Source organism: Dacryopinax primogenitus (assembly GCF_000292625.1).
Source record: "Dacryopinax primogenitus strain DJM-731 SS1 chromosome Unknown DACRYscaffold_22, whole genome shotgun sequence".
Classification (NCBI taxonomy): Eukaryota; Fungi; Basidiomycota; class Dacrymycetes; order Dacrymycetales; family Dacrymycetaceae; genus Dacryopinax; species Dacryopinax primogenitus.
The window spans coordinates 312,298-339,951 of record NW_024467219.1 but is presented as its reverse complement, the minus strand read 5'-3'; the positions used below and the strand labels follow the sequence as shown (position 1 = coordinate 339,951).

General features: G+C 53.4%; 11 protein-coding genes across 11 annotated transcripts; 4 read left to right on the top strand and 7 right to left on the bottom strand.

The window, feature by feature from the left end:
* Positions 1–531: 531 nt before the first annotated feature.
* Positions 532–1,568, top strand: DACRYDRAFT_24975 (uncharacterized protein). The gene is made up of 2 exons (XM_040773944.1): positions 532–896; positions 1,068–1,568. Exons 1-2 carry the CDS (start codon positions 624–626, stop codon positions 1,380–1,382), a joined length of 588 nt encoding a protein of 195 aa, XP_040624491.1. The 5' UTR covers positions 532–623; the 3' UTR covers positions 1,383–1,568.
* Positions 1,569–1,912: 344 nt separating this feature from the next.
* DACRYDRAFT_91474 (Pkinase-domain-containing protein) lies at positions 1,913–3,678 on the bottom strand (the record flags this gene model as incomplete). Its single annotated transcript, XM_040777009.1, has 8 exons — positions 1,913–2,143; positions 2,202–2,343; positions 2,407–2,504; positions 2,556–2,644; positions 2,706–2,772; positions 2,839–2,951; positions 3,012–3,311; positions 3,363–3,678. 8 exons carry the CDS (start codon positions 3,676–3,678, stop codon positions 1,913–1,915), a joined length of 1,356 nt encoding a protein of 451 aa, XP_040624490.1.
* A 7,921-nt stretch (positions 3,679–11,599) lies between these two features.
* On the top strand, positions 11,600–14,344 carry DACRYDRAFT_24973 (uncharacterized protein). Its single transcript, XM_040773943.1, has 4 exons — positions 11,600–12,078; positions 12,155–12,230; positions 12,285–12,665; positions 12,718–14,344. Exons 1-4 carry the CDS (start codon positions 11,635–11,637, stop codon positions 13,695–13,697), a joined length of 1,881 nt encoding a protein of 626 aa, XP_040624489.1. The 5' UTR covers positions 11,600–11,634; the 3' UTR covers positions 13,698–14,344.
* Positions 14,345–15,393: 1,049 nt separating this feature from the next.
* On the bottom strand, positions 15,394–16,718 carry DACRYDRAFT_58728 (uncharacterized protein; the record flags this gene model as incomplete). Its single annotated transcript, XM_040775514.1, has 5 exons — positions 15,394–15,890; positions 15,937–16,078; positions 16,140–16,199; positions 16,254–16,375; positions 16,427–16,718. The coding sequence occupies 5 exons, from the start codon at positions 16,716–16,718 to the stop codon at positions 15,394–15,396; spliced, it is 1,113 nt and encodes a 370-aa protein (XP_040624488.1).
* Positions 16,719–18,038: 1,320 nt separating this feature from the next.
* On the bottom strand, positions 18,039–19,549 carry DACRYDRAFT_24971 (manganese and iron superoxide dismutase). Its single transcript, XM_040773942.1, has 4 exons — positions 19,188–19,549; positions 18,957–19,081; positions 18,586–18,880; positions 18,039–18,504 (listed from the first exon to the last, which is right to left on the bottom strand). Exons 1-4 carry the CDS (start codon positions 19,474–19,476, stop codon positions 18,260–18,262), a joined length of 954 nt encoding a protein of 317 aa, XP_040624487.1. The 5' UTR covers positions 19,477–19,549; the 3' UTR covers positions 18,039–18,259.
* A 142-nt stretch (positions 19,550–19,691) lies between these two features.
* DACRYDRAFT_24970 (defender against death DAD protein) lies at positions 19,692–20,404 on the top strand. Its single transcript, XM_040773941.1, has 3 exons — positions 19,692–19,955; positions 20,007–20,105; positions 20,159–20,404. Exons 1-3 carry the CDS (start codon positions 19,738–19,740, stop codon positions 20,223–20,225), a joined length of 384 nt encoding a protein of 127 aa, XP_040624486.1. The 5' UTR covers positions 19,692–19,737; the 3' UTR covers positions 20,226–20,404.
* A 526-nt stretch (positions 20,405–20,930) lies between these two features.
* DACRYDRAFT_59001 (DUF1748-domain-containing protein) lies at positions 20,931–21,454 on the bottom strand (the record flags this gene model as incomplete). The annotated part of the gene is made up of 4 exons (XM_040775531.1): positions 20,931–21,143; positions 21,193–21,224; positions 21,279–21,316; positions 21,363–21,454. The coding sequence occupies 4 exons, from the start codon at positions 21,452–21,454 to the stop codon at positions 20,931–20,933; spliced, it is 375 nt and encodes a 124-aa protein (XP_040624485.1).
* A 219-nt stretch (positions 21,455–21,673) lies between these two features.
* Positions 21,674–23,764, bottom strand: DACRYDRAFT_24967 (uncharacterized protein). The gene is made up of 8 exons (XM_040773940.1): positions 23,433–23,764; positions 23,350–23,385; positions 23,195–23,301; positions 23,056–23,149; positions 22,849–23,008; positions 22,608–22,799; positions 22,095–22,546; positions 21,674–22,045 (listed from the first exon to the last, which is right to left on the bottom strand). Exons 1-8 carry the CDS (start codon positions 23,639–23,641, stop codon positions 21,784–21,786), a joined length of 1,512 nt encoding a protein of 503 aa, XP_040624484.1. The 5' UTR covers positions 23,642–23,764; the 3' UTR covers positions 21,674–21,783.
* Positions 23,765–24,044: 280 nt separating this feature from the next.
* On the bottom strand, positions 24,045–26,135 carry DACRYDRAFT_119255 (acyl-CoA dehydrogenase NM domain-like protein). Its single transcript, XM_040770755.1, has 12 exons — positions 26,053–26,135; positions 25,935–25,997; positions 25,690–25,875; positions 25,555–25,642; positions 25,397–25,498; positions 25,268–25,346; positions 24,947–25,219; positions 24,774–24,895; positions 24,643–24,722; positions 24,541–24,591; positions 24,362–24,490; positions 24,045–24,298 (listed from the first exon to the last, which is right to left on the bottom strand). The coding sequence occupies exons 1-12, from the start codon at positions 26,107–26,109 to the stop codon at positions 24,161–24,163; spliced, it is 1,368 nt and encodes a 455-aa protein (XP_040624483.1). The 5' UTR covers positions 26,110–26,135; the 3' UTR covers positions 24,045–24,160.
* A 231-nt stretch (positions 26,136–26,366) lies between these two features.
* DACRYDRAFT_24965 (uncharacterized protein) lies at positions 26,367–26,831 on the top strand. The gene is made up of 3 exons (XM_040773939.1): positions 26,367–26,421; positions 26,474–26,721; positions 26,768–26,831. Exon 2 carries the CDS (start codon positions 26,474–26,476, stop codon positions 26,696–26,698), a length of 225 nt encoding a protein of 74 aa, XP_040624482.1. The 5' UTR covers positions 26,367–26,421; the 3' UTR covers positions 26,699–26,721; positions 26,768–26,831.
* A 167-nt stretch (positions 26,832–26,998) lies between these two features.
* On the bottom strand, positions 26,999–27,487 carry DACRYDRAFT_18560 (uncharacterized protein; the record flags this gene model as incomplete). The annotated part of the gene is made up of 2 exons (XM_040771367.1): positions 26,999–27,163; positions 27,215–27,487. The coding sequence occupies 2 exons, from the start codon at positions 27,485–27,487 to the stop codon at positions 26,999–27,001; spliced, it is 438 nt and encodes a 145-aa protein (XP_040624481.1).
* Positions 27,488–27,654: the final 167 nt, after the last annotated feature.

Sequence of the window (27,654 nt, the reverse complement as noted above, 5' to 3'; positions counted from 1 at the left end):
TCAACAGTTGGAGTAGAAGGTGGTGGGAAGGAAGAGAAAGATGATTGGGAAAGAGAAGAGAGGAATGGGATGTCGAACCTCGGAGGAGAGTGGATAGTTTTGGGCTGGTCAGATACGGCAGTTCGGAGGAGGTGAGCTCTCTTAGTTGTGGTGACTAACGGCTGCTTTCATATCCTCTCTTTGCCCCGCCACGCTTTCGGGTGCTTCCGGAAATCACGGCGATGTCATAGACCGCTGACACCTAAATGATGAGTAAGCAGTTCTAGTCCCCATCGTCATTCCACGCGGCAGCCCATCTTACACCGTCCACGATAATTCGTCCGTCGTGGGCGCTCTTTTCTCATCAATCCATTAATCGACACCGCCTTGGCCGAAGAGGAACGGTACAGTCCATCGTCATCCTAGTTCATCCCTCATAGCAACCCATTCTATACTCTGCCGACCCGTTTCGTACTCTCACCGGCAACCACGCACCGACACCCGAAAAAGAAGAATAACACTTCCCCACGGAACACTTTAGGGCACAAGGGGCATACCGCACAGTCCACGTCAACCCCGCCAAGACCCATTGAACCCCACTCACTTGCAATTTCCTCGACTACCGACGTCAGTAAATCTCTGCAATGCCTCGGATGCCCCTTCGCCCCCAGTCCATCCTCATTCCACGGGTTCCTACAAAATCGTTCCCTCGTCTGGGCCGTCACTCCAGCTCCAACTCCAGTTCCTCCTCATCCTCGTCCTCGACCTCGTCTTCGACCTCCTCGTCCCACCCACCACCAAACGACCATGAGATCCCCTTCCGCGAACTCACAGGCAGCGAACGACACCGGTTTTTCTGGATCTCGATCCTCCCTACCTGGGGGCCAATTGTCGTCATAGGCAGCGCCGTGTTCCTCGTGCGTCTTTTCCTTCAATCCCCTTACATTCATCTTGCCCACGCGAGACGAGGCGGTGTGTTTTACCGATCTCCCCGGTGTCCACGCTGCTTCATCTTCTATCTTCCCCATCTTTTACCCCGCTGCATTATGTACCCCCTCAAACCGACAATCTAACACAACCTATTGTAGACGATGCAAATGACGCGCGCGCACCTCGCACACGAGCGATTCAAAGGTGAGATCCTTACCGAGATCCGGGCACTCGAAGCCGAACTACGAACGTTCCACGAGACCTCTGCAGCCCGGGTGTTGGCAGAGCTCGAAGCTCAGGAAGAGGAGGCAAGGGTCGTTTTTGCCGGAGTGGCAAAGTACGGCAAGCACTGGTCGGGGCTGACCGACTCCTCCCCAGAGGCGGGCGCTGCTCAGCCGAAGGAGGGTGAGGACCAGTCAAAGATCAATACCGCGAGGTTCAGGGCTTGGTGGAGTAGGTTCCAAGGGCGGTAGGTCACGCTCTGCCTACACGCTCGGGAAGCAGGAATGCGGAGAGTGCGGCGCCGGGTGTTCGACCCGTTCCGTTATCCTTAGGGTCTCTTCGGGCTTCATGTTGCGAGACATCGGCCGTCGTACGACAATAGTTCATGCGAAGTGCGCCGATATCCGGCTAGGACGGAGTGATGAGGCACATGTACAGTCTATTAATTTGATTGATGATTTTGATTTTGGGTTGGAATGCTCCAAAGTCCTTTTTCGGTGAAATATCCAACACGAAGACACCAGACTATTGACATAGACGAGATCGAACGAACAGGTTCGAGAACAAAAATGGCAAATGACAACAAGAAGTGTGTGAGAAGAATGAGGGAGGAGATGCAGCGCTAGCATGGGGCGGATGTTCAGTTACACGGAGAGAAGATTGATGACAGTGATTCTTTGCAGGAGAAGAAGAATGATGTGCTGACGGGGGAATGAAGTATGGTAGTAATAATGCAGAGTCCGAAAATAACTCAAGTCAAACACAAGGTATCGGCGCAGCGTTATGCTTCGCCATCATGCAGCAAGGTGATGCTGGAGAATCCCTGGAAGAGATCTTCCTGGGATGAGGACTTGCCAATGTCCATCCCGTCAGGCTCGTTCAGCCCCGGCGTGCCCGGTACCGGCCGTCCCGCGGTGGCAGCGATGACCTGGCTCTCGAGGTCTAGTGACTTGGAGTCACGCATCATGCGGAAGTTGACGGCGTCGATGCCATTCGAGGTGGAAGGCACGATCTGCATTACTGATCAGCATCACGCATTACATAATCATAATTAATGATGGAGGACGAACCGGTGGAGTTTGGTTGCGAAGAAGTGCCCAGTTGATCTTGCTGAACCATTTGTGGTTCTTGACTTCGCTCGCGCCGGACCGGCTTCCTAGTCGGGTACTCTCGTGCTTGTCAAGGAGTCGGAAGATGATATCTTTGCAGGCGCTGAGGGAAAAAAAAGAAAAGGTGAGCGCCGACGAAAATTGCACCCGTAGGAGCCCGACATACGGGGAAACCGGCGCATTGGGATGGAACCACGGGTCGGCATTGAGAACGTTTGTGAAGGTGTTGAGACGGTTGTTGGACTTGAAAGGGGTTGTCGCAAACTGGATGGAACGTCAGATCTAGCCTCCACACCGTGGCTTCCGGGTACGCACGATCATTTCGTAGATGAGGATCCCCAGTGTCCACCAGTCCACCGCCGCGGTGTGGCCCTTGTTGTTAATGACCTCCGGAGCGATGTACTCTACGTCATCGACATCGTATTTAGTGCATGATTCCTGCAAGAGAGTTCGGCCGGGTCTCACCTTCCGTGCCGACAAAGGAGTTCGTTCGGAAGTCCGAGATACAGGTCCGGGTATCAACGAGCGGAGGCTAGGGGAGTGGCTTTGTCAGCATACCTCGGCACTGAGGGACGACGGTGCGAGGCACCGGACTCACCCCATTCGGGTCGGTACGGAGAACACCGGCCGGCCGACCACCAACGGACGTGTGTTGCTTGGCCAGGTCAAAATCTGAGAGCATGATGTGCCCGGACTGGTGGAGAAGGATATCTGTGTCGGTGCAGAAAAATGAGCTCCTCTTCTTCCCGGTTTAGCATGTGCAGCACTTACTTTCGGGTTTGAGGTCCCGATACACACAGCCGATAAGGTGCAGGTATTCGAGAGCTGCGACTACCTCTGCAGCGTAGAAACGCGCCTCATCCTCTTTGAGACACTTTCCGGGCTTGTTCTGCAACGCACGGAAGAACTCGCCGCCCATGCAGTATTCCATACAGAAATAGAGAAAGTCTTCAGACTGGAAGGAGTGGTACAGCGTGACGATGAATGGGTGATTTGCAGTAGCGAGGATTTCCTGCTCGGCCAGGGCACGCTTGATCTTCTTTCGCTCTATCATCTCTTTCTTCGACAAGACTGTGGTCCTGCTCAGCACGCAAGCTCCCAAATGGGGAAAGACGACCTCACCTTTCATCGCATACAGCTTGGACGACTTTTTCTCCCTCACGAGATATACTTTTCCCACGTCTCCCCGCCCCAGCAGCTTAATCTTCTGAAAACTACTCGGGCCCACTTCAACCTGGCGCACCTTGATCGAGGCAGACGAATATGTTCTCCTGAAGCCCTCTTTCGCACCTGGCGGCTTGCCCACGGACATATTCGGGCTCGGCGGTGGTCGGCCAGTTTTTGTATTTGCCCGTCTCCGACCAGGAGGTATCGAGAGGTTCATCATCGATGCTGGTCCGCTAAGCCCGTCCGCACCAATTGAAGAGGCAGTGTCCATGCTGTCCGTCTTCTCGCTCCCACGTGCAGGCTCTTCATCCAGCGCCGGCTGAAGCGGGGGTATGTCTGGCATGGGTGGGGATAGCAGGCCATTGCGAGTGTTATGTGTGCTGTTGGGCGAGCCCCCGTTGTTGGGTTGGAAGAGTGCTTTGGCGTTAGGCGCGGATGCGACGCGCCGTATAAAGCGGGAGACAGCTTTGGGGGATAGCGTTGACAGTGTGGGTGGTTTTTCCTGCTTGGGTGAGCCAAGGGGAGAGGCGAGGTTGATTCCAAGACCGGGAACGACGGTGATGCTGGTAGTATTGGATCTTGGTGTCCTTGGTGTGGTGGAGGAAAGGGCAAGACGCGACGTTTGGCGCTTAATGCCCTTGTTTGATAGCCGCGAATTGGACGTTGAGGAAGGTATTGAGGATCCTGTTGGCGAAAGGGAAGGTGTACGCGTCGAGCTGCCAAGAGAAGGCGTGGCTAACTGAGAAGACGACTTCTTCTCTCGAAGCACGCTATGCGAGGTAGACGACTCGAGCGACGGGTTCTGGGACGATTCCTCCGACTTTGCATATGACGTTGACGGGGTTGGTGGGAAGTCTTTACGGCCTGCAGCGACTGGAGATGCGCGATACGCACCCTCCTCATACCCGTGCACGCTCATGTAGTCTGAGGTGTCTATTTGCAGGGTGTGCGGAGTGGTCGCCGGTGACGGAGTCCGTTTGGTGCCTGGAATTCTGAATACGGATTTCCAGCCTCTCTCTATGCGTTCTGAGGTAGAGAGAGGTGGTGACGGTAGTGCCGTGATGGTCATTGTTGATCGCATTCTGTGAGGAGGGTGATGAGGGGTGAAGATGAAGCCGATGGTTACAGTAAGATGTGCGGCTTTGAAGCAAGAAGTGCGTGACCTGCGCAATAATCGACGATTCGAGTAATGAAGAGAGAAGGGCAGCGCTTGTGCTAGTTGTCGTCAGTGCTGTCGAGAGTGAAGGTAGAGGTCAACGGTGAGATGTATATCGAGTGGAGAGAGAGACAGTGGCTTAGACATGGAGACGAAGGGGACGTCAACGCCTGATCTGATTGGATACAGTGCAACATGGACCCTTCAACTTACTTTTCACTCCCGTCAAGCGTGCGAGCCCCCTCGTTTTCTTTCTTTCTCTCCCTCTTTTTTCTCGTCACTGCCTAGACTTGTCGCACTTGTTCATATATTAATGCCCTAAACAGCACACCTTCCAGACCTTCATCACCGGTTCCAATCGGCCACCTCCCACTCCCGAGCTCGCACGACCCTTCCTCACAAAATGGCGCACTTTGTCAACAATAACAACATCCACCGCAATTACCCCCTAATACAAAACTTGTGAAGAAAGGAGCCCCCCAGACCCCTGCACAGCACCGCCCGTCCGTCTCAATCGAACAACGTGTGCCGTCAATGTCCTTTCAGTTGATAAGACCCCCTGTCAAGACCACGCAGACCGTCAGGCACACTTCCCAGTGGCTATGGCGCTGCACGCGGCAAATTCTCACCTCTTCTTGCCTTTCTGCCTTTCTCTTCGAACTGGGGGGAAACATCCACAGGCGGCTCCATGCCAAGCGCGCCTTTTTCTGCAAAGAACTCTCATCTCTTGCATTCATCGCATCCCGCACCGGCCCTTAGAAGGGCCGAAATTTGCCCTAACATGTTACAGACGGCACTTCGGCCAAACTCTGTCAGCAGTGAATGCGCGGGTCCTTTACGCCGAATTTCGGCAACGACACACATTGCCTTGCCACTGCCTGTCGTTGAAGCCTGCTGCAAAGACGACGGACGAGCTATCACATTTTGTTTCGTTAGAGTTACATAACAAGCCGCCAAAAATAGTCAATCATAGTGCAATGAGGTCATGACGTACTTTGTCGTGCCTCATACACGAGGTGGTTGTCAACAGCCAATTAATGCAGTCATAGTGCACCAGTGAGAACCTTGTGTACACTTAGCGACCGTGAGCCAAGTGTTGTCCTAACAATCGACATAGACCACCACCTCATTGAGACAACGAGGTTGGATGGCTACAACAGAATTTCATTGACAACGGAGACTTCTGTTGTCAGCAATTCATGACGTCCCGAAGTCGTGCATGGGCGTCAATCCAAGCGCCTGTTTGCGAAGAGCTGAGTAGCTCGGTCCAGCCTGCTTAGGACACGTGGCAACTTCGCCAAGACGCCAGTTTGAGACATGCGGCGGAGGGCGGCTGTCGCGCCGCACTACAACAACATTGAAACAGCCTGGGCGCTGATACTGTCTCGTGACATCGCTGAATATTCCTCAGAGACGCGACACGACAACGTCACATGACTCCAAGTTAGTCGCACATCCCTTGCGCTAGAAGCTCCACCAGTTACGGCCAGTCGATCCTCTCCCGAAGCCGCCCCAGCACGCTGGCATCCTGTCGCGCTTCTGAGTCAAATAGGAGGGGCAAGAAAGCACATGGGTAGCTGATAAGATTGGGAAGTCAGTCGCTGGGTATGGGTTCCCTTTCAGGGCATGCGAGGAGGAGATCGTCTCGGGCTGTTGGCAGATACAAGACGCTGGAAGGGATCGAAGGGGAGGGAGAGATGGGTTCTGCCTACGGGAAGTCCAGAGCGCGGTATTTCGAGAATTTCTGTCCTTCTTTCCAGCAGTAATTGCACACCAGTTTTCTGGGACCAACTAGGAGGCATCGCCAAAAGGTTGCCCCACACGCCCAGGCGGACCGGCATTCCTGAACAATTAGCGAGTCCAGGTGCTCCAGAGGGTCTCAACAAACGACCCCAACTCACGATTTTTTTAGGTTCACGCGCTTGCTTGTGCTCGATGCTTTCGTCCAATGCTCTCGTGAGAAATGGCCCATTCAGGCTAGCAGTTGTACGCTTGCAGGAAGGCACGAGGAGAGGAATGCAACCCGGCGGAAAACATCCGCGAGAACCGGCGGACCAGTATTGAGCCTTCCTTTGCTTGCACCATATTTGGGCAGCTGCCCGGCCTCCCACGGGCTTCTGTTCCATTCGCTGTCTGGCTTCCAAGCGAGCACTGCGCCTTCCTGTGGTGCCGCGAAAGATAAGACAGAAAAACATCACGAGTCATGACCGCGGGAAACCTGGGTGGGCGAAAATAGACATTGTACCCGGCACCGCTCCCGCGATGCTACGAGACCGTGCGTCGTTGCGTAGTGTTGTGGCGCCTTTCAGCTGGAGGTTCCTGGCCCGTGGGCTGCGTCACTATCAGATCAGAACGAGAAGATGCCATAACAAGCTTGGTGTTGTGTGAGAAAGGACCCGCGAAGCCTTATTTGTGTTTTGACTGGGAATCGCTGTCCGCGGTGATTCGGGATTTCGATCAGAATCCGGCGCAACGATAGTGAGAAAGGTCGCGAAAGATACCTCCACCCCGCTTGATTCGTTGGGAAATTTGTGGTTGTCGCGAAAGAGTTGGTGTCCGCGAGATTGGAGAGCGTGCGGAGCATGCAGCCGCAAGCGGCCGCCGGACCTCAACCGTGGAGCCTCTGACCATCAAAATAGTCAAGTGATCAATGTTAGGCGAGCAGGCATTTTGTTGTCCCAGAAAAATGTGCGAGAATGGCCGGTTGGACATGATAGATTGGTAATGTCAGGAAATTGATAATCATATTCAGCCATGATGAGTCTTCGGCCACCCAATCAAGGGAATCGCTCTGACGGCCCCAAACGTTTCGTTTACGTAGCGCTCCTGCTGCGTCGGGAATGCCGATTTTACGGCTCCGTTGATGATCAGTGGCACATGAAACCCACAACCTGCAACGGGAACTGGATCGCATGACTGTTCGGTGTAGAGTTCGAGTTGATGTCCGGGTATGTGGATGGTAAACGTCACCGGGTTGTGAACGGGGCCAAGACGCACAAAGGAAGACGAGCGTGCAGATGCCAGAGCTTGTTGTATTCCGTTCCTGAGTCCCCGGCGATTTGGGGACGGGTCTTCCGGAAGTTCCTTATTTGGGACTTCTTCATTTTGCTTCGCGGTGTCCGCCTTTATATGTGACTCTAGGGACAGTAGGGCGGAACGATCCTGTGGTGTGGAGGATGAGTTGCCGGATGAGGCCTTCGGAAGGTGCCGTCGGTCGGTACCTTTGCCGAACATCTAGGTGCAGAAGTCACCAGAAACAACAACAACGCAGGCATAATGGCAAAAACACCTCGGGCAGGTTCGCCTCGCGCTGAAAGCTGGCAAAGGAGAGCTCAGAAGTCGACAGGGGGACCCTGAAGAGTTCGCGTGTCGTTGTTCCATTGGCAGAAAACCTTATCGGTTGCATCGGGGAGCCAGGAGAAGCTGCTGCAAAGCTGGGGCAGAAGTCATCCAGCTCGATGTCGAAGAAGGGGTTTGGTGTGTGCATTCGGCCGATTCCCGAAGGACCGATCAGGGACTTTGACTGAGGTCCGCCGGGGGGTGCGAGTTGTGAAGACGAGGATTTGGTAATTCCACCCCATCATATTGCAACCAATGACGAACGGAGTCTGTTCACGGTCATCGCTGTGGCTCAATCCCATAACTGACATTACGGGATGATGTCCGCGAAATAGTTTAAAGCTTTTACCCTTCAATGATGCAACTGGCCGGAACTTGAACTAGTGAGCCGAACTAGATGAAGCGACGGCGAAATTGGATACACACTATTCAACGGTGCAAGGGGATGAGCCCGAAGTCAGCGCGTGCATCAAGCTTGAACAGAATGAAAAGTGAATTGACCACCATGACTGACTTCTCAATCATATCAACGTCGTTGGGTGGAAGAGGGCTCGGTGTGCGGGGTATGTGGCATATCGCAGGCCACGCGGTCCCTTGTGGGTTCACAGAAGCTTGCAATGGAAGCACGTCCACGTGGAAAGGGTTGGGCCAGAATCATGATGTGAACCGATGGCACTGTTTCCGCTCCGTGTCCGATCATCGCATGCCGACTGAAAGCGCTTCCGCTTAATCCCTTTTCGATCATGAGAGAAGCGAACCAAATACGCCGCTTGAGGGAAGCGTGGCTGCGGGTTGCGCCGGGGCCGCGACCCAGGTGACCATTCTCTAACCCCCAAGGACCCCGAGACATCAGTTGTTCACTTCAGAATTCTACTGGGACTTCTTCTCCTTTCCTTCTTTGCCATTCCGGCATCTCGGCCGAACATTACAGCGGTGACCTGCGCTCAGACCCACAACTCAATACATCCACAATGGCCTCCTCTACCCGGTGCACGACTTATTTGTACCAGGAGATCCCATGCACATCTCTGATAAGGCAAACCCTTACCAACATACAAGCATCATGGAATCCATCAGCAGGTCGAAATTTGGTATAACCGGTCTGTTGGGATTTCCCATGTGAACACCACGGTCTCTTCTTCTTAGGCCCGATCAGGCCCCTGGCGGCTTTTTGGCTGCTTCTCTTCATTTGTCATCGGAGATTAGCGACAACGCGCTACGTTTGCACACGATGATGGAACCCTGCGCGTCGGCTACCTCAACACCACGGAACTGCTCGGTAAACGAGTTTTGTGGAATCTTCAGCCGGTCTACCACACGCCTGGACGATGGTCATTTCATCCGCCCCTGCGTGCAACGAGTCAGTCCCATGACATGCTTCGCATGTGGATGTGACCAAACGTAAACAAACTACCTGGCAATCCCCGGCCATAGTACTGTCTTGGTATGTTGGGCCAATGATTTTCCCAACCGTTCGGACCATTGGTGCATTGCTCCAACCAGTTGGTATGACGCTCCAGGCTCCAATGCCTAGAATACTGCCCGTAGAAAGAAATTCGAGGGTGCTTGACGGTCCGCATTCCCGGAAGTGCAATATCTTTCAACGTCTGATATCATGCGCATATCCCGCGATTAGTTTTTCCGTTCGATGCACCCCCCAGCACGATCCAGTATGAATATTCCTTTTCCCATTCTATTTTGCCACACACCCAAATAGGGTCTGCTCCCCGCCTGCGGCTCATGCAGAAAGGGTCAGAGGTCCAGCGTGATGTGTGATCCCGCCGTGGACACCGGCCAGTATGTCTTATATGGTGCATTGGATGGTTTCACGACATGGGAAACAGCAATGAGGCAGGATTCCCCTATTCAGCATCGCATAGCACCGCTCTAGCCTCATTCACAATTCTTCGCATGGCAAACGTGCATGTACGTAAAGGGGACGAATATGATTAACCCCTGCCGAATTTGGCCTCATCTTCCTGCCCCAACATGCACCGAGAAAATGAGTATTGCCTTGTAAGCAAAATCAGGCCATCCTCACTGGGTCATCAGGTCCGGTCGAGCACAGAAAGCTTTTTTCGACTGAGAAATAGTACATGCGATCGTCGTTGTCCAACAAACTGAGGCGGGGTGCAACACGAAGGTTGGGTGAGAAATTCGGACGCCCTGCACTTCGCAGAAGACGGACGGTCTTGGCTTCTGTGGTTCGCATTCCTAGTGTTGTATGGTCCCGAACAGCAGCTGTCACTCGCCATCGACCTGTACCTTACAATTTCGTACACCAGTCGCCCCTGGCCCTGGGCTCTGAGCTAGATCTCCGAAGGACTGGCAGATGTGTTGCTACTGACCTAGTGGTATCAGACGACTCTGCTTATCCCTATCGTTGTTACCGTTGCCTTGCCTACCTACGGCGCTCGACAGTTGAGAAAGGGTATCTCCGGAGATCTTGGAGGTTGCCAGCGAGGCGTGCACGGTCGTCATTGTCGTAGTAAGGATGTTATCGTTGATGGCCAGTCGAGATAGTGACATCGTGAACTAGCAACGAGAAAAGACAATAATGGTCTGGTTGCCCTTTGGAGGCTAGTTCGGGTGCTATCTACACAGCCTGGGCTTGTGGAATATTCCTTTGTGCTCCCGGACTCGACCGATGTGTTGACCGTAACATGCCCCGGCAGTGGCGTGTAAAGCGTGGAACATGGATTACTGAATGTAGGACTTGGGAAATGTGCTTGCTGGAGTGCCAGGCAGAGGGCAGGAGTCGGCGCCGCGATTTCTATTTACGACGACCGGATAGGAGTTGCCGCATGGGGCGAGGGCTTTGAATTCGAGACCCAGGGAGTGACCAACGAGGTTCCCGGGGTCCTCTGCGAACCCGGCGTGGTCGGGTCGAGCAATGTGGAAGAGGTGATGGAATCAATGGACCAGTTCCTTCGAGTGCGCCTGGGTGTGAAAACAGCGGAAGTAAATGGAAGCTCCGGTCTGACGGGAGCAAACGGAGGCAAGCCACCTTCTCCGCCGAGGAGATAGACTTCGCCTTTTCGCGTGCCGGCATTGACGGTTCTGAGGGGAAGTCCAAGATGAACGAGATTGCATGGCAGACCAGGTGTGTTTTTGCATCACATCACTGGAGCAAAGGAGGGCGCGGGGAGGGGGGTCCCAGTTTTCCACTCGACGCGTGGCCAGACCAAAGATGCGTCGCTGAGATTGCCGCATATGGAGTGTGACCCCCAAACGCCGATTTCCCTCCCCCGGTTTGCCGTTGTGTTCTCCAATCAAGGCAAAGGAAGAAGCCGACCAAAGCAGGGACCGGACCAATCGAATGCGGTCATCATTTCGCCCCCTCTTTCTCTCTCTCTTCGTTCACGCGTGCGCGTTTACCTGTTGTTGAAGAGTACATACAAGGGGGGCCCACTCTCCCCCTCCTCCTCTTTCTCCCATTCCCCCGCACGGTTGTTCCCAATTTGGTTCCCTTCCTTCCTCCCTCTTCCCCCCTTGTCTCCTCCTTCGCGAGCTTATAATCTGCTACTTTTTGCTCCCACTCCGCCCACATCCCAATTCCTCAGTCCCTTGGTTCAGCCTTCTGAACCTCCTCCTCTCTCCCCCCCTCCCCATTCCCTCCTCCTCCCCCTCCTCTTCATCCCGCCTCCCTCACTTGGGTCAGCCTCCCCTTCACAGCCTTCTACCATCTCACGGAACGCCTTCTCACCGCCTTCTTTACCTCCATCATCGACGATGGATTATCAAAACTCGATGGCCTTCTCTCATTCTTCATCCTCACAACAATCCGCGCCACAACATTCCTCATCCTCCTCCGTCAACGCTCCCGCCCCATCCATGTACCCCTTGCAACCTGTCGCACCCCGCGACGACGATCTTGGCTCGTCCCCTGAGGAGGACAACGACGGAGAGCATGGTGGGTCAAGCTCTCAACAACATGATGAGAATGGAGACCCATCGCTCTCGCCAGGGGGGAGCAAGAAGTCCCAGCCCAAGGCGCAGACGTCGTTCCTAACCAAATTATATGATTTATTGGAGAAGCCAGAGTACCAGTCTATGATACGGTGGGACGCGACAGGAGAGCACATCATCGTGGAGCGTCCCGAGATGCTCGCGTTGCACGTCCTGCCCTCTGTTTACCGTCAGTCGCGTTTCGCGAGTTTTACGCGGCAGTTGAACGTGAGTTTACCCTCCAATACATGCGCATATATTGTGGTGCATACATCTAGTCAAAATGCTAATGGTTCGGTGGAAGATCTATGGCTTCTTCCGGAAAGCCAATCTTCGGAATCTGAACCCTGGAATTGAGGACCCAGACGCGAGTACTTGGTGTATGTCAATTCATCACACAGCTCATCCGCTCAGTCTCACTCATTCCCATGTAGCACACCCAACACTGCGTAGGTCATCGAGGGGAACTGACGCAGTTACAAATTTCAAACGGCGCGTGCAAGACCGCAAACCCAAGGGTCGGAAGAAGATGTCTCCGCCGGGTCATGGTCAGCCTGGCTTGCCTGGGGCTCACCCGGGGATGCAGCCTGGCGGATACCCACAGACTGCGTCTCGTCCAGGAACGGGGATGATGCCCCAAGGATTGGGCATGCAGGGTAACCCCGCACACCAAAACCGCGCTAGGGCATACACCCAGCCTTCGTTGCACGTGAATACGCGTCCGATGTCTTCTCACGGTCCTTTGAGTGCTGGACCAGGTGGTTATGGCTCACAGCAGCCATCATGGAACGGCGCCTATCCGCAGCAATCCCAGAGTAAGCCTTAGATAATCTGCTTCTTAAACTTCTCGTCTGATGATCAAACCAGACATGCACTCACAATACCCCAATGCTACGTACAACTCCGGTTCTTCCTATGGCACTTCCCCTACCGATGACCCCACTTCACCCCACTACCAGAGTCACCAGAGTAACTTTAGCGCGGTGCCTAGTTCGTACCCGGGTTCAAGTTACCAGCAGCAGGAACCGCCGCAGAACCCTAACTGGCCGTCATTCCCTAACGCGGGCTCGAATGGTCAGAGTCTCCCTCAGCAAGGACAGAACGGGCACGCTCAGAGTACCCCGCACTCCAACCTCTCCTCCCTGCTCAATCCTGCTGGCTATTCTCGACCAGGTACCGCCACCGGTGCTCCTCCCATCGCCATCCAGACGCAAAACGCTAATGGCTCCTTTTCCAACTCGCCCTATACCAACGCCATGTCCCCCGCGGCAACTCGTCCGGGGACGGCGTACAGTACGGCGAGCTCCATGCCAGGTATGAGTTATGACATGGAATCGCATTCCTCGGTGACGTCTACTGGCCCAGCCTCTGCAGGCCCGAACGGCCCTCAATCGCCGTACGACTACCGTCCCCGCTCATCCCATGCGAACCAGCAGCCTCTCTCCAACCCGCAACAACACTCGATGCACCCTCTCTCCCGCCCGAACACCTCCATCGGCGCTGGAGCTTCTCCTGGCGCCGGTCGCCCGCGCCAAGCAAGTGGCTATAGCGCCTATCCCCTCCGCCCGCTCACTGCTCCTGGTGGGGGGATGACGATGGACATGAACGGACAGCCGACGAAGGGGCTTATGGGTATGCAGATGGAGCCGTACGCATCTTCGCCAACCACGGCCGACTTTGCGCACTCTATCCCCGTATCGCAGGGAAACGAACCACACTTGGTTCGTCCTTCCACAGGACACTCTTCCTTGAGTGCAAGGTCCCGCGGCTCTATGGCCACTCCCACGCCAGCAGACAGCATGTCTCAGCCATACGGGCACGAGTCGGTCCGGATGGAGGCGGCCTGAATCCGCCCATAAATGCTGCATTTTGGATACCACACCCTCGGCACCCACGAGTGGCAAGGTCAAGATACCCAGCGTGCACTGGTCTCTCGGTCGCGCAATGTGCAATGCGGTCTTGTCGGTAAAAGGCTTTGGTTGGACGGATGGCGTTCGGAAAGTCAAAACTTCAAGGTCTCGATTTCGATTTCATTTCTCTCAGCTCTTATGGATGGTCTGGTCTCTCTGTTGTATCTGGTACTGTCATCATGTCGCTTGCCCGAGTCTCCGGCTGCCCTTGTGATAATTGCTTGGCTCTGCCAATTGTTCTCGATGGTCGTTTTGCAGCGGAGTCCAGGCAGTGCATGCCGGCGTACATAGATGTATGCCGAAAACGTTTCTATCACGCCAACGCGTGAATGGACTTTGTTTACCCATTTGCTTCGTTCTTGTGATGCTTTTGTGCTCGTCTGGGCTGCAATGTCACCGGTGTGCCATTGTGTGCCTCCTTTCACCCGTTGTTTTGTGAGTTGCAGTGTGTTCGTTTCATGTTAATGATCTTTACTCCCTCCCCATTTGGGCCTTCGGTGGAAATCTCCTTCAAGTTGCAACCAGTTTCTTTGTGAAACGCTGTATCGGTCCCCGATTTGTAGTAATGAACTTGCAATTATGACCCAAATTCTGTCTGCACGTGCAACTATTTCATTTCTGGCGAGGCACACTGGTTATTTCCTGAAGCAGTTTTTGCCCGTCCAACTCATGTATATCTAAATATAAGGTAGACCACCCTCCACTTGTCCAGACCGCGTGTAAACCTTCCATCCATCCTTCGATCTAATGCGTCGCTCTCGGCACACGTGTGCATTTCAATAGGTTAGCCTATCAAGCTTTCCGCAACCTTCTATCAAACCCTTAGTGGGCGTCAGCACCATCGGGTGCCCGATCCGTACCCGGCATATATTACTTTACTTCCCGTGAGAGCCCGCGGAGCATGAGACAGAGGAAGCCGCAGAAGGGGGATCATCTTCTCAGGAGTTGTGAGAGCTGCAAGGTGGGCAGAAGTGCTTCCTAGAGCTCCCAGGGATTTGAAATCAGCCAGGAGCGGGAGAAGAAACCAAGGTGGATGGGGATGAGCGGAAGCCACCGGTGTGACATATGAATAGAGCGATAAGATCCGTATCACCGGGGCCTCCCATATCCTTGGTTGGGAGGGACACCGTGGGTATCGGCGGAGATTCTAGGACAGGAACAGCGACCTGCTGATGCTGGATTGTTGACTTGTCGTCGGTGTGTTGTCAGCACGAAAGAAACGCTGGTGCGTGCAAGCAACGCGTTGGGATGCAGGTGGAACGGCGGTTCCAGGCTCCAGGAGCGGGCTACTGTGCCTACTCGGGCACTCGTCGGCGAACATGTCTCGGGAAACCCGTTTCCGTAGACGTTTCTCACAATGATCCACTGGGAAGAGATGGTCTGATTGGACTGGGTCTCACGAAGTTCGAAAACCCTTATATGAAAGCTGACAACGTGATTGCCCTAATATGAAAAGGGGTACCGTGATTGTCCGTATATGCAAGCATCGTGAATAACATGAAGAGAAACAAAAAAAGACCGATTATTGCTAAAATTCATTCTTGATAGGGATACAACCACCGTCCTCCGCTCGTGCCATATCCGCCCTTCAGGTCGGAAAATGCTCCATCTGGGGATCAATGCTCTTCGTCCGTTATTGTGCTGTTAGACGGGTGGTGATTTCATTTTGTAGTGTTGGATTGTGCGGTCGTGAGAGAGGAGTTTGTGTCCTGAACGGCACCTCTGTTGCCTCTAACGCCACGGGACTTTCAGTCTCGGTTGTCAAGAAAGGCATCTGTTCCTCTCTCGCTTCCCCGTCCCTCACCTCCCTCCCCAGCTCCATATTCCCAGCCTCCTCTTCATCGTCTGCCTCATTGACGGCGCGCCTCGCGAGCCAAGTGAGGTAGATCATGATACCCACGCACAGGATAACCCCGATTATGCCCCAGATGTGCATAATTCGCTGCTGGGTGGTGTGCTTGCCGCCCTTGTGCGCCGAGGTGTGGTAATCAGCGAAACTGTGGATCGCGGAGCCGACGTATGTGTAGATAAGGCATTTGAAGAGGGAGAGGGCGGTGACAAGGGTATAAGTCGACAATGTAAGATAAGGTGATGACGATAACAACACGTTCATCATATTATAAGGGTATGCTGTCACCCATCAGCTTTTTGCTCTAGGTGGTAAATGTCTACTCACGTGCAAGGCGGATAAGAAACAAGAGTTTTGGGCGCTTCTCGATTGCCCGAATTACTTTTTTAAAGGACGGGCTTGCTGAAATCGTCCTGTGCACGGCGCCGGGGAAGCACCGCCGCGACACCACAAACACCACCACCGCGCCCTATGGATAGACAGCAGATGTAAATCTTGCCCGACCGAGGGTCATGAAAAAAGGGACGCACAGTTAAGGCAGCGAGATAGGAGATGATGGCGCCGATCCAGGTTCCAAAGCAGTAACCGGCCTATGTGATGCTATTAGTGTGTCGTCCTTCCAAAGCCAAGAAAATCCCACTAACCAGGGTAATCAATGTAGAGTACATCGGCAGTGGGGGTATGGTCGTAATGAAAATGAGGGTATACAGCAAGAAGTATCCCAAAATGCCATGGTCTCTCAGCCATGTCGCCAAATGGTCCAATCCTGTCTCCTGTGAGCCGTATTCCAGTCATGAGAAGAAGAAAGGAGACATACCGGAAAAGACTTGCTTTTTCCAAAACGCAATGGCGATCAGGAAGCCTAGGGTGGTCATCACCCACAGCGCCGCAAGACTCCAAGGCTTGATTCGGGCCCACAGTGTTTTACGCTCTAATCGAGAAGTGGTATCAGATGCCTGGGTGTCTCCTGCGGCATTGCCTGGTGTTGCTGGCGCCGCAGGAGCCAAGAGAAGCGGAAAGCTAGCGGCGCCGCTCAACGGGCCTGATATAGGGGTCTTTGCTGATATAGGGGGAGGGGAGGGATCGCGGGAACGGGACTTCTGACGCATATCGAGCGAGTATCGACCCGTCGGTGTATGCTGTCGATGTTGGTGAACGTCTCTTACGTGAGCGTCGGGATGTGAGGTATCGACATCCATGCTTGCTTTCCTATGCCTGAAGCTAGCGGAAGTTGCGGTGTGTGGTGTGACGGCTGAGGTGGCAGACGGTGGAGGAATGTCTTGGGGAGATGGGCGCTCCTGGCGACTGCTCTGTAAGGGGTGGGGAAGCGAAGCGGTGCGTAGAGGGTGATGGTCCTGCTTGAGCAAGAGAGGCGGGGGTCGATGTTGAGGATGTCGTGCGTGTCGTTGTTGTTGTGGTAGGGACTCGTCAGAACTTGAACCTGACAGCGAACCAACAGCAGAGCTCGACTGCGAGGACGTAGGCAAAACAGACAATCCAGGAAGAGCGAGGCCTAGTCCAACAACAGGTGCAGTGGAAATGCGGCTAGAGGGCGTCTGTGCTAGCAGGCTTGGGGGAGAGGGGCCCGCGTTGGCCATGTTTGTCGCATATATATCTCGACAGGGAGGTGTCTGCGCTTGTGAGATTTCAGCGTTCAGGGCGGTGGTGCGACCCCAGGTGGTGATGCTAAGAACTCCGTTGCGGGACAACGATCAAGATCAGTGTCCCACTGGCAAGGAAATCAGGCGCCTAGACTTCAAGATTGAGCTTCGAATATGCTGATTAGCACACGTCACAGCAAGATTGGCAAATAGGAGAAGACGCGGATGCGAGTCGCTGGCTGGAAGCAAGACTGTTGTGGGTCGATGGTGGTGGTTTATGTTGCGGATGACAGACTGCACCGGAATGCGGCGGAAATCCGGCCTCACCTCAGCGCCTTGATCTATAAACAGCACACCCTGTCCTCACACGTCCCCACTCACTCCCGTAGTTTCCCTACCGATGCCCTGCCCCCCGATGAATCTTCTCTTCTTGTTTCGCACCAACGGATTTGCTTGCCAAGCGTGGTTACAAAGGCGCTGAAAGGCTGTGCTCTTACACCCTATGTCCTTCAGCCTCGAGGCGGGGCTTCCGATACAGCACGGGGTATCAGAGAAGACAGCTGCGGTAATTCAGCAAGGCGGGTGAATTCTCTGCGCAAAAATGCGCAATGATATGAGTAGACAATTGAGCTGACGAATTCGAATACAGCTGCGCTGGAGTGATGATGCGAAATCGTGTGCTAGGGAGGAAAGGTGAATGATAACGGCGCTTCCGATTTTCCGCGTCATGAATAAAGGGTCGTGTGCCTTCTTATTCAACCAACGATCGCGCCACTGTTGATTGCATAGCCTGTACCCCGGAATGAACGGATAACGGGAAAAAAAGGTGGCAACACCGCAACCTCGTATTGGAACAATTGGGTTGGTCAGGGTCTGATTAGGACAGATTTCTGGTACTGCAGCGTAAATGAACTGTGCACTGCACACCAGCGCGAGAAGCCTGCACGTATGGTATGAGGGGCGCTTCATCATATCCTCATTTAGTCGGCTGAACCCCGAGCAACATTGGGCTGTGATGGCCCTCGAGCTGCATGCTCTGGTTGAGCGCTTCACTTCTTTGGAGAAGTGGCAGCGTCATTCCGCTCCACCCATCTCTCATGGTACCGCGAGACCTTTCCCCAATCGAGGACAGTCCAAAACTGTTTCAGATACTCTTCCTTCCCCCACACGCCATAGTCCTTCAGCCAACAGTGCTCATGCACGGAGATGCAGAAGATGGGGTTTAGCGTTTGGCCAAACCACTTGAAGTTGGTGCTGTTTGAGGGTGTGTGGATTTGTGGATTTGAGTAGTTACCTAGTGGGAGACGGTTCAGTAATCATAGTCGCGCAGCGGCACAGGAACCTGCAGAGGTATAGTAACGGCAAGAGTACGTACCCGGCGGTGTAGGAGCACTATTGCTAATCCCTGTTCCACCAAGCAAGGGCGCATCGTTTCCCATCGGGTTTGCCTGTTGCCTCTCCCTGATTAACAGGGTTCCTGCCCCATACGTCCCAATAATAGCGAGCCGGTTCTGTCGGTCGATCGCAAGCCATACCCAGCCGGAACCGGACATCCCCATTGCTGCGGCCGACATGTACGACACAAATTGCGTAATACTGCCAAATTCCTTTCGTAGGTGTTCGTCGAGTGAGTGGGACATGTGGTGCAGGGTGCTTTCTACGGTTGGGAGCTGTGAGGGACATGGAAAACGAATGGTCAGCAGACCGGAAACCGCTGCGCTACGCGCAGAAGACAGGAATACTCACGAGGGTGTCAAGGAAGAAGCTGTTGTTCATGGCCTGACTTGCGTAATTGAATATGAGCGCATCCTCCCTCTTTTTAGCACTTCCAATGACAGTGTCCACAACGCTCTTGTTTTCGTACTCCGTCCCTGCGCACCTGTCAGCATTTGAGCCCCCGCCGTCATCACTTTCACGTCAAACATGACCAAAGACGATGAAAAGAGTGGAGGGCATGACAAAAATGAAATTGCGCACCCTTGATCTCATCGTTCAGCCGTTCCAGTAAGCCCTCCTGATAGTCCACAGCGACCATCCGCAACTGTTCCGTGGTCCACAACTTCCCAAGTGGCTCATCCAGAGGATAACGCAATGGCGCAAGCGTATGCTGGTCTCGGCGGGTGCTCGGTAATGTCCTCGCTATTCTTCCAGCAGAACACAAAGAAGATGCGGGTATTCGAGGAGCACGATGTCGGCAGGTTGGGTGGTGGGCAGAACGAAAAGAGGGCAGAAGGGTTGATGCACGTCGTAGCGGCGTTGCGGACATCTCCACTTCCTCGACAGAATATCTAGATAGAAAGCAGAGAGCGGGAGCGGGAGAGGGGAGGGAGGGAGGTCGGACGAGCGCCTTGTACTTCTGGTGCTGCAGGATGAGGGCAACTTTTGGACGGCTGCTCTTTTTGAAATTTGCTTCCGAGTACAGTATGGCCGCATTCATCGCCGACGCGTTGGACGTGACAGAGGACGTGGAGAGTCCCTTGACCGACGATACCTTTGACATCGACATTCTTTCATAGCATCTACCAACATGGCAGGGCCAAAGAAAACAGTTACTGCTTCATCGCAAAGTCCAGTCTCTGCTATCACTTCTGCTGGTCAAGATCTCGTCAAGTCCTACGTCGACAACACCCCTAAGCGAGTAAAGATCATCGATACATTCCTCCTCTTCATCATGCTCTCGGGTGTTGCCCAGTTCGTCTATTGCGCACTGGTCACAAACTTCCCGTTCAACGCTTTTCTGGCTGGGTATGATCCGTTGTTCTTTTTTTGTGTCCCCTAGTTGACACGTCATACCAGGTTCGGCAGCACAATAGGACAATTCGTACTCACCGCCGCCTTCCGTGCCCAAGTCAACCCGTCAACACGGTCGGAATTCACAATCATTTCCCCAGAAAGGTGCGCCGATCTTGAGCGCTTGTATCCGAGTAGAAGTCTGACATCAAATGCAGAGCGTTCGCAGACTTCTGCATTGGTTCGATCATCCTGCATTTCTTTGTATACAACTTTCTCGGTTAAATTCAAGCATGGAAGACTTAGAGACGCTAAAAAGCCTTGTGCAGAGTAGCATGAGAGGCGAGCGGTGGATGAAGGATACCCCTAAGGCAGGTCTCAGGAGGAGGGAACGTGCTGAGCTGTTGATACGGGCCAACTGCAGTCCAGGAGAGCAAAAGGACACTACTGTATGCAAGTGTCAGCCTACCCCTGCTTTTGTAATGATATGTCATATCGTCGTCTACTGAAAAGTCCCCGCCCAGCTCTTGATCGTTGCAACTGTAGAACTTCAGGGTATGTCACCTTCGTAGAAGTCGTACAAATGGTCGACCCAAAGCGATCAGTATAGGCCCACTGACCATCGCATTCTTAATTGTCAACTGAGACCCTAGAAGCAGGCTGCTATTAGGTTAGTTGATGTATGTGCGGTTCAGAGAGGCATCTCTGTCTCATCTCCACAGAAAAGTTCTTAGACGTTAGCGATGATACTACGCATATCTCAGTCAGCCACTCTGACCGCAAAAGATCCCCGGTTGAAACCCCTACATGCCATAACCACAGTCGAATTTTCTATCCCTGGGACCCAGCCAGATGATAGAAACAGAGGACCGAAGGATATGTGTGTGATCAATCCATTGACAGAACATGCAAAATGATAGTGTACATGCGTTGTACATGAGCGGGGGGAACAAAGAGCTAGCCTGTACGGCAGGGGAGGGAGCGCCTGGATCAAACATGAGAACTCATTCTGTACAGACGGGGTAGAGGAATCCGTACCAGCCGGACGGTACCGCGGGTACAGAACGATGTGTCGACCTGGTCAAGTCTAACGCTTGCGCTCAAAAGAGCTCGACCGCTACAGTACTGTGTCAACCCCATAGAAAACGAAGCCAGGATACAACGGCTTACTCCAAATACCACTACGGCAAAGTCGAAGGTGTACTGAGCACCGGTCAGGATGTGTTCATGCTGGGGGAAGCAACACGCGCACCTCTCCGAGTTCAAGATAGCTTTTCAGCAGTTCTAATTCCCTCCCATCAGGACTCTTCTACCTACGCCATCTCAGAAATAACTCACGACGTATATCCTTGTTCGGTACCAGCGCTAATGCTGGGCTATCCTCCTATCAGCAAGAGACAGTGCGACAGGTAAGAGACGGACGTTAGGCCTGTACTCCTCCGCACACCGGCTAGGAAGGCACTAATAAGGACCGCGTCGAACGCGTAGTGGAAGAGTTTTCCGAGGCCGAACATTCTTCTGCTGTTGGAAAGGATAGAAGGGTGGAGATGAAAGGAGGAGGCAGGCAGTGACAAGGTGGTTAGAGACCGGCGGTGGTCCCTATTTCGGCGCTCACGTCTTTGCTCGGCATCGTCGCGCGACCTTATCTCCAGCATCTAAATATCAGTCTAAGCTGGACTACGGTACTTCTACGATGCGTACAACAATCTTGATTCTTTTCTTCTTCGTATGCTCGTGTCAATTGTACAATAGAAACCACAATTATGTTTTGCTGCTCTCCACATACCTCACTACAACCTCTTGAGCCTCCTCATCACATGCTCACGCGCCCCCTCCTCCCGCATCACGCCGCGGCGGTCTCTGGGTGCATCTCAGTCATCGCCAACCCCTTCGGCAAGTGGTGGTTCAACCCCACACCGTCACCCATCGGCACTCCTGCCCTCGCCCGTTCCGCCTTCAGCGCACCCAGCGCACCCAAGGCAGCGCCAATACCGGAGCCGTCTTTTGCTAGCCCTATTCGTGTGCGCTTCTCGATACTCTCACCTACTAAGGTACGCAGGGATTCGCGTAAGCCATCCTCAAATCCGGGGTAAAAAGCGATGAGACTGCCAGGCGTCAATACAAGGAGCTGTATGCTTAGGGCACGCGACGTACCTGCCATCAACACCAACATCTAGGAAGTCCTCATTACCCTCGGCACAATGTGTTTCGTGGATAATTGCAGCGACGGCGCAGCTAGACAACTTTGCCGCTCGCCCAGCGACGATCTTGCACGCCCAGCGAACGATAGCGATGTCGTTAGGACCGATTGACTGGTCGTCGATGCCCATCTTCTCGGTCAGGATTTCTCGTACCGTCCGGCCCTCGTCGCTCTTGTCGCTTTCGATATTAGACATGAGTTCGGTGTCAAAGCCATAGTGTGTGTTGAGCTGCTTTGAACTGTAGCCCGAAAAGAGGATGCTGTTGTCAACCAGGTAGAGAAGAATATTTCGGACGATTTCGCCGAGGTACATGCCGGAAATGCATTTCTCATACGCCTGGAACCGCGGATTGATACTCTCCCTGTCCAGTTTGTTGTCGAAAATAGTCCGCGGAATGACCTTGCGCTATAAACAGTGGGAAAGTTACGTAAGTCATTGAAGTGAGTTCGGCAGAATATCGGCGTACAGCGTTATCGAAAGCCCCCCACTCGATATTGATCACCATGCTTTTGGGTAGCGTACCCTCAAAGGCGCCTTTTGGCAGTTTTGTCACCTTGGTAAAGTCCTCGACGTATGCGCCGTTCGTGCCCGTGCCGAAAATAGCGCCCAGGATACAGCCACCGCTAAAGTAGGCGTGTGAAAGCAGACAGCCCACCGTCTGTCGCTCACTGGTCAGCATTGCTCCGCCGATATGGAAAGAATCGTACGTCGTTAATCAGCGCGGCGCACTTGACGTGGATGTGTCGTCGGTCCAATGCATCCTGGAGCATCTGCATCACATCATGCCCAATAGCATTGGTGGCCATGAATCCCTTGGTCCAGTGTATGAGTTTGCCCTTGTTGATGGCCGTCTGGTCAACGGGGAAACTGCAATGGGGTTAGATCTTGTCGGCAGTAGATCTGCACATGCACACCTGAACGTGAGACCAAGATATAAGTCCTCATCCTCAGCACCAGGTGCAACATCGGTAGTTGTGAGGAAGTGGTCGACCGAGTCGGCCATGTAATCTGCACGTCATCAGCCAACGTTCAACTCTTTAGGAGATAACACACTAAACAAGTCAACCGCCTCTCCAGTTTTCAACGCATCCGATACCCGGTACTTAGACTGCTTCATCTCGACCTGTTGGTTTCCGAGTAAAGTGACCTGGCACACACGCCTGAGATGTCCATCAACACCTCTCCAACATACAGCGAAAGACACTCACAGGTTCGTCCCACCCAGATCCAGAGCCAGGAAAGTCCTGCCAGCACTCAGCACCTCCTATCTAAGTGAAAATTCGATACTCACCCTTTCTCAGTCCCATCAGGTAGGTGGGTTACATACGTCGGCACCATAGGGAGTGCTTGTCCATTCTTATTCAAGCCGGCCTCGAAGTCCTTCAGGAACTGATCGACGATAATCTGAAGCTGTGCGTCATCGACATGGAATTGTCGTTCGATGCGCTCGAGAAAGTCGAGTGCGGCGGGGTTGAGAGATGTGTTGGCAAGGGATGTCATGGGGCGCGGGGCGTGTGGAGTGAACAGGGCGGTTGTAGAGCAAAGCAAAAAGTGGATAACGCAGTTTTCAAGGAAGCAAGAGAGGATGCTGAAAAAGCAGAAGAGAAGGGTAGTTTGAATAATGTGTGCGTTGGCAAACAGAGTGCTAGCACAACCACCGCCTGACCGTTCGCCCTCTATTAGCCCCTGCATTCTGCCAAGACTTCTCCGCGTCCCTCAACCTAAGCCCTTCTGCTTCCGGTCAAGTCGCATACGTCACATGAACCTTTTTACCATACAATTCAGCGAAACATTTCTCTTGTCCATTTGATATTCACAGTACATAGCAAACAACAGGCAAATGGTATTTGAATCATCCATCTGCGCAACCAGTGGAAACGGCAAGATTCGGAATCCGACTGAACTCTCAAGTGAAGAACCGAGTACCTGAAATCCCTAGGCGCGCGGACTTGGGCACATGGAAGCGTTTGACCCGCCCGGAGATGCAACTGCACGAACTCATTCAATCTCCACGCGCTCTCAGAGCCTCGCCTCAAGCCCGGCGCTCGCAAACAGCTGCTTCTCCTTCCGAGCCGCAACTTGGCTGAGCCGCACCAGCTCAGGCGCGCGCTCAATCTCCTTCCTTCCGATCTGCTGGATGTGCACTTCATCTGGTCCCTAGAAGTTCGGAGTCAGCCGCCGACCGGGGACTACGGCGAAGAAGCCAAAATGGATGCTTACATCAGCATACCGCAGTTGCCTCAATCCGGAGAAGAAATATGCCAGCGGCGTATCCTGCGAGATCCCCTCGGCGCCGAAAGACTGCATCGCCCGGTCGACAACGTCGAGCGCCATAGACGGCACGACGAACTGAGGTACCCAATTAACACATTGCGAGCATTCTACTTGAGAATGCAGACCTTAGCAATACCAATCTCCTTCATCGCTCCTTTAGCGCGTGCCCTGTCAATCTAGGATTTCTATGAGCTCAGGTTCGTTAGCACGAGAGGGATTAGTAGTACCTGGTTCGCAGCGCTCAGCACTAGAAGCCTCGCGGAGTCGATTTCCGCCCTGGATTTAGCAACATTGGAAACAATCGTTCCTACATCCAGCTATCAGTGCCCTGCCGATCAGTGGCAGAAGGAAAACGTACCGTGCTCGTGCAAGTACTTGCCGAATGTCTTCCTCGTTGGGTCTGTAATGCGCTCTAGCATGAGATCAAGTGCGCGCTGGGCAAGGCCAATAGAGCGCATGCAATGATGGATGCGTCCAGGCCTGACTCATCATCAGCTTCTATCTCTTTGCCGTCTGTAAACGAGACCCAACCCGAGCCTTCCCTGGATGACCTCAAATCCCCTCCCCCAGCCAGCGATCAAGTTGCTCTCTGGAACCCGCACATTCTCGTAGATAACCTCACAATGTCCCTCAGGCGCGTCATCGAACCCGAATGCGGTCATGGGTCGGACGACGCGAACACCTGGTGCGTTGACGGGGACGATTACGATGCTTTGCTGCTTGTACCGATCTGGGTTCGTAGGGTCGGACTTGCCCATAACGAGATGGACGGCGCAGCGCGGGTCACCAGCGCCGCTGATCCACCTGGAGAGCACTCAGCGATAGAGATCAGATACAGTGGTCATAACGTGCCATTTATGTCCATTGATGACGATCTCGTTTCCCTCCTTCCGAATTGACGTCCTGATGTTCGTCGCGTCGGAAGAGGCAACTGAGCAGTCAAGTCAGATTCCACTGGGTGCATGACTGCACACCGCATACCGAAGCGTTCTGTCATGGAGAAGGACGACCTCGTCTTTCCCGCCATCAAGTCCACAAGCCATTTCTTCTTCTGCTCAGGAGTACCATAGCGAGCGAATACCTCTGGTGCACATTCAGAATCCAGAAAGGTGTGATAGCAAAGCATCGGCATCGCGCACCCATGTTGCCTGTGTCCGGTGCCGAGCAGTTGGTAGCCATAGAGGCCAGAGCTCCTGTGCGACCCATTACCTCAGCCATGAGGGCGTACTGCATTCATTAGCCCCTCAGTTGCAGGACGTTGCATAAGCCTTCACCTCCAAATTAGTCAAGTCGATCCCCACATCCGGATAGTGCGTCTTGCTCAGGAACATATTCCACAGACAGAGCTTCTTAGCTTTCGTCTTGAGCTCGTCCAGGATAGGCGGGATCGTCTGCCATCGCTTTACGGGATCTGTGGGGATCTGTGCCAGATAGACGCGCTCGGCAGGCACGACTTCGTTCTGTTCGCACAGAACGCATATAGGATCAGTCGATCAGGTTGTTGAGAAAAATCACGGACCTGGACGAAGTCGACCAGCTTAGCAAGCATCTCCTTCGCATGAGGTCTGAACTTGTCCTCGATCTACCACGCACAGCTCTGCTCAACACCTCATCAGAACAGTAGTAATTGCGCGTACCAGAGCCCAAGCAGCGGGGGAGGTCACAGCGGCGACAGGATGTGTGTAAGTGGACATGGTTGTCTTTTACAAGGGGCAGGAAGCAGGGGCAAGTCTAAGCTGACACTGAGCAGCAATATACAGGAAATGCAACTGATGCAGAACCTGCAGAGGGAGCTGAATGCAATAACCGGTCGGGCCGGCAAAGGGCTCGCCTGTGGGGAAGACCGACGAAGACGAGCGGGACTTTTTAAGGGAAGGCTTTCGCACCGCCACTCCCTCCTCTCTCCGAGTCGTCCGTTCATTTGCAACTGATCAGTTTGCTCTCCTTCCGGACAGACGCTCGTTGGTTTATTGGAGCAGTGGAATGGGAAGGTGTACACGGTCATTGTGCGTCTTACCCACCTTTCGATATGCTGATCTTTCTAACATCGCGAGGAAGATGATCCCCATATCCCGCCTCCTCCGCATGAACGCCTCCCAACGGCGGTCAGTCACTTCCACGCTCTTCGGCCTTACATTCTTCGCCGCCCTCGTTACTGTCGCTTTCCCTTGTCCAGCGACGGAGAGGAATATCAGGGGATTACCGAAGGAGCACGACGTCTCGTCCGAAGACATGTTTAGGAGGTCAAATAAGAGGAAGTGGATCGAAGAAGTGCACCGATAAAGGTAGCTTGAGGATGGAGCAAAGTGAGTACTATATTCTGCATAAAAATTGTGCTGACTTGCATAATAGAATTAATAACCGGCAACTGTACCACTAGTAATCAATCTAAAACTTTCAATCCGAATATTTAAATCCCAGTGCTAGCCCCGCTGCCCGGTGACCATCGACATACAGACATGCAAAGCGCAGAGTCCTTTTGTTCTGAAGGGTGATTTTATAATGAAGCACGCGTACTGTCCCCAGAAAACGAAACACAACCACGTCATACTTGCTGCTTGTTACGCAACTATCGATCATTGATCACTTTCGCTGCATTAACATCTGAGCAGCAGCAGCAGCGAACATAGCGATAACACCTGCCCCGAATAACTTCGTCCACGCGCTCTGCATCAGAGAGTTCGAACCTGGCTTGGCCCACGGTATTCTCCTCTTCATAACGAGTCTCAGGCGGGAGTAGTTCTTGGTCTATAAGATAAGTTAATAGTTGTACGGATATAAGAGTGTCACAGTGCTTACGGAGTAGGGAGGATACCTCATGCTCATGATGAGCTCAGCTATGCCCGGTGTCGTGACCATATCGAAAGGCGCATACTCTGTCTTCATCCACTTATGCAGGTTCTCGACCGCATATACGCACACCCCAACTAAGGGATCGGTCTCGACGAAGGTTACCTCCCCTTTTGGTCCGTCAATGTCCTTGTAGAATGTCTCAATCCAACGCGCTTCGTTTCCTCCATCATATAGGCGAGTTGGATGAGCTGGGTTCGCCGATATGACTCGGGTCGGCATTTGTTCGACTTGAACGTGCGCTGCAGGTCAGCGTGGTACTGAAGGGTGATTTAGCTTGGGATGGGAAATGAATTATTGCTCTTCACCTGCTCAATACTCGCTAGTGGTGTGTACTCGAGGGTCGACATGATGTGGATAACTGCTTGGGACAGGAATTTTGGACTTGG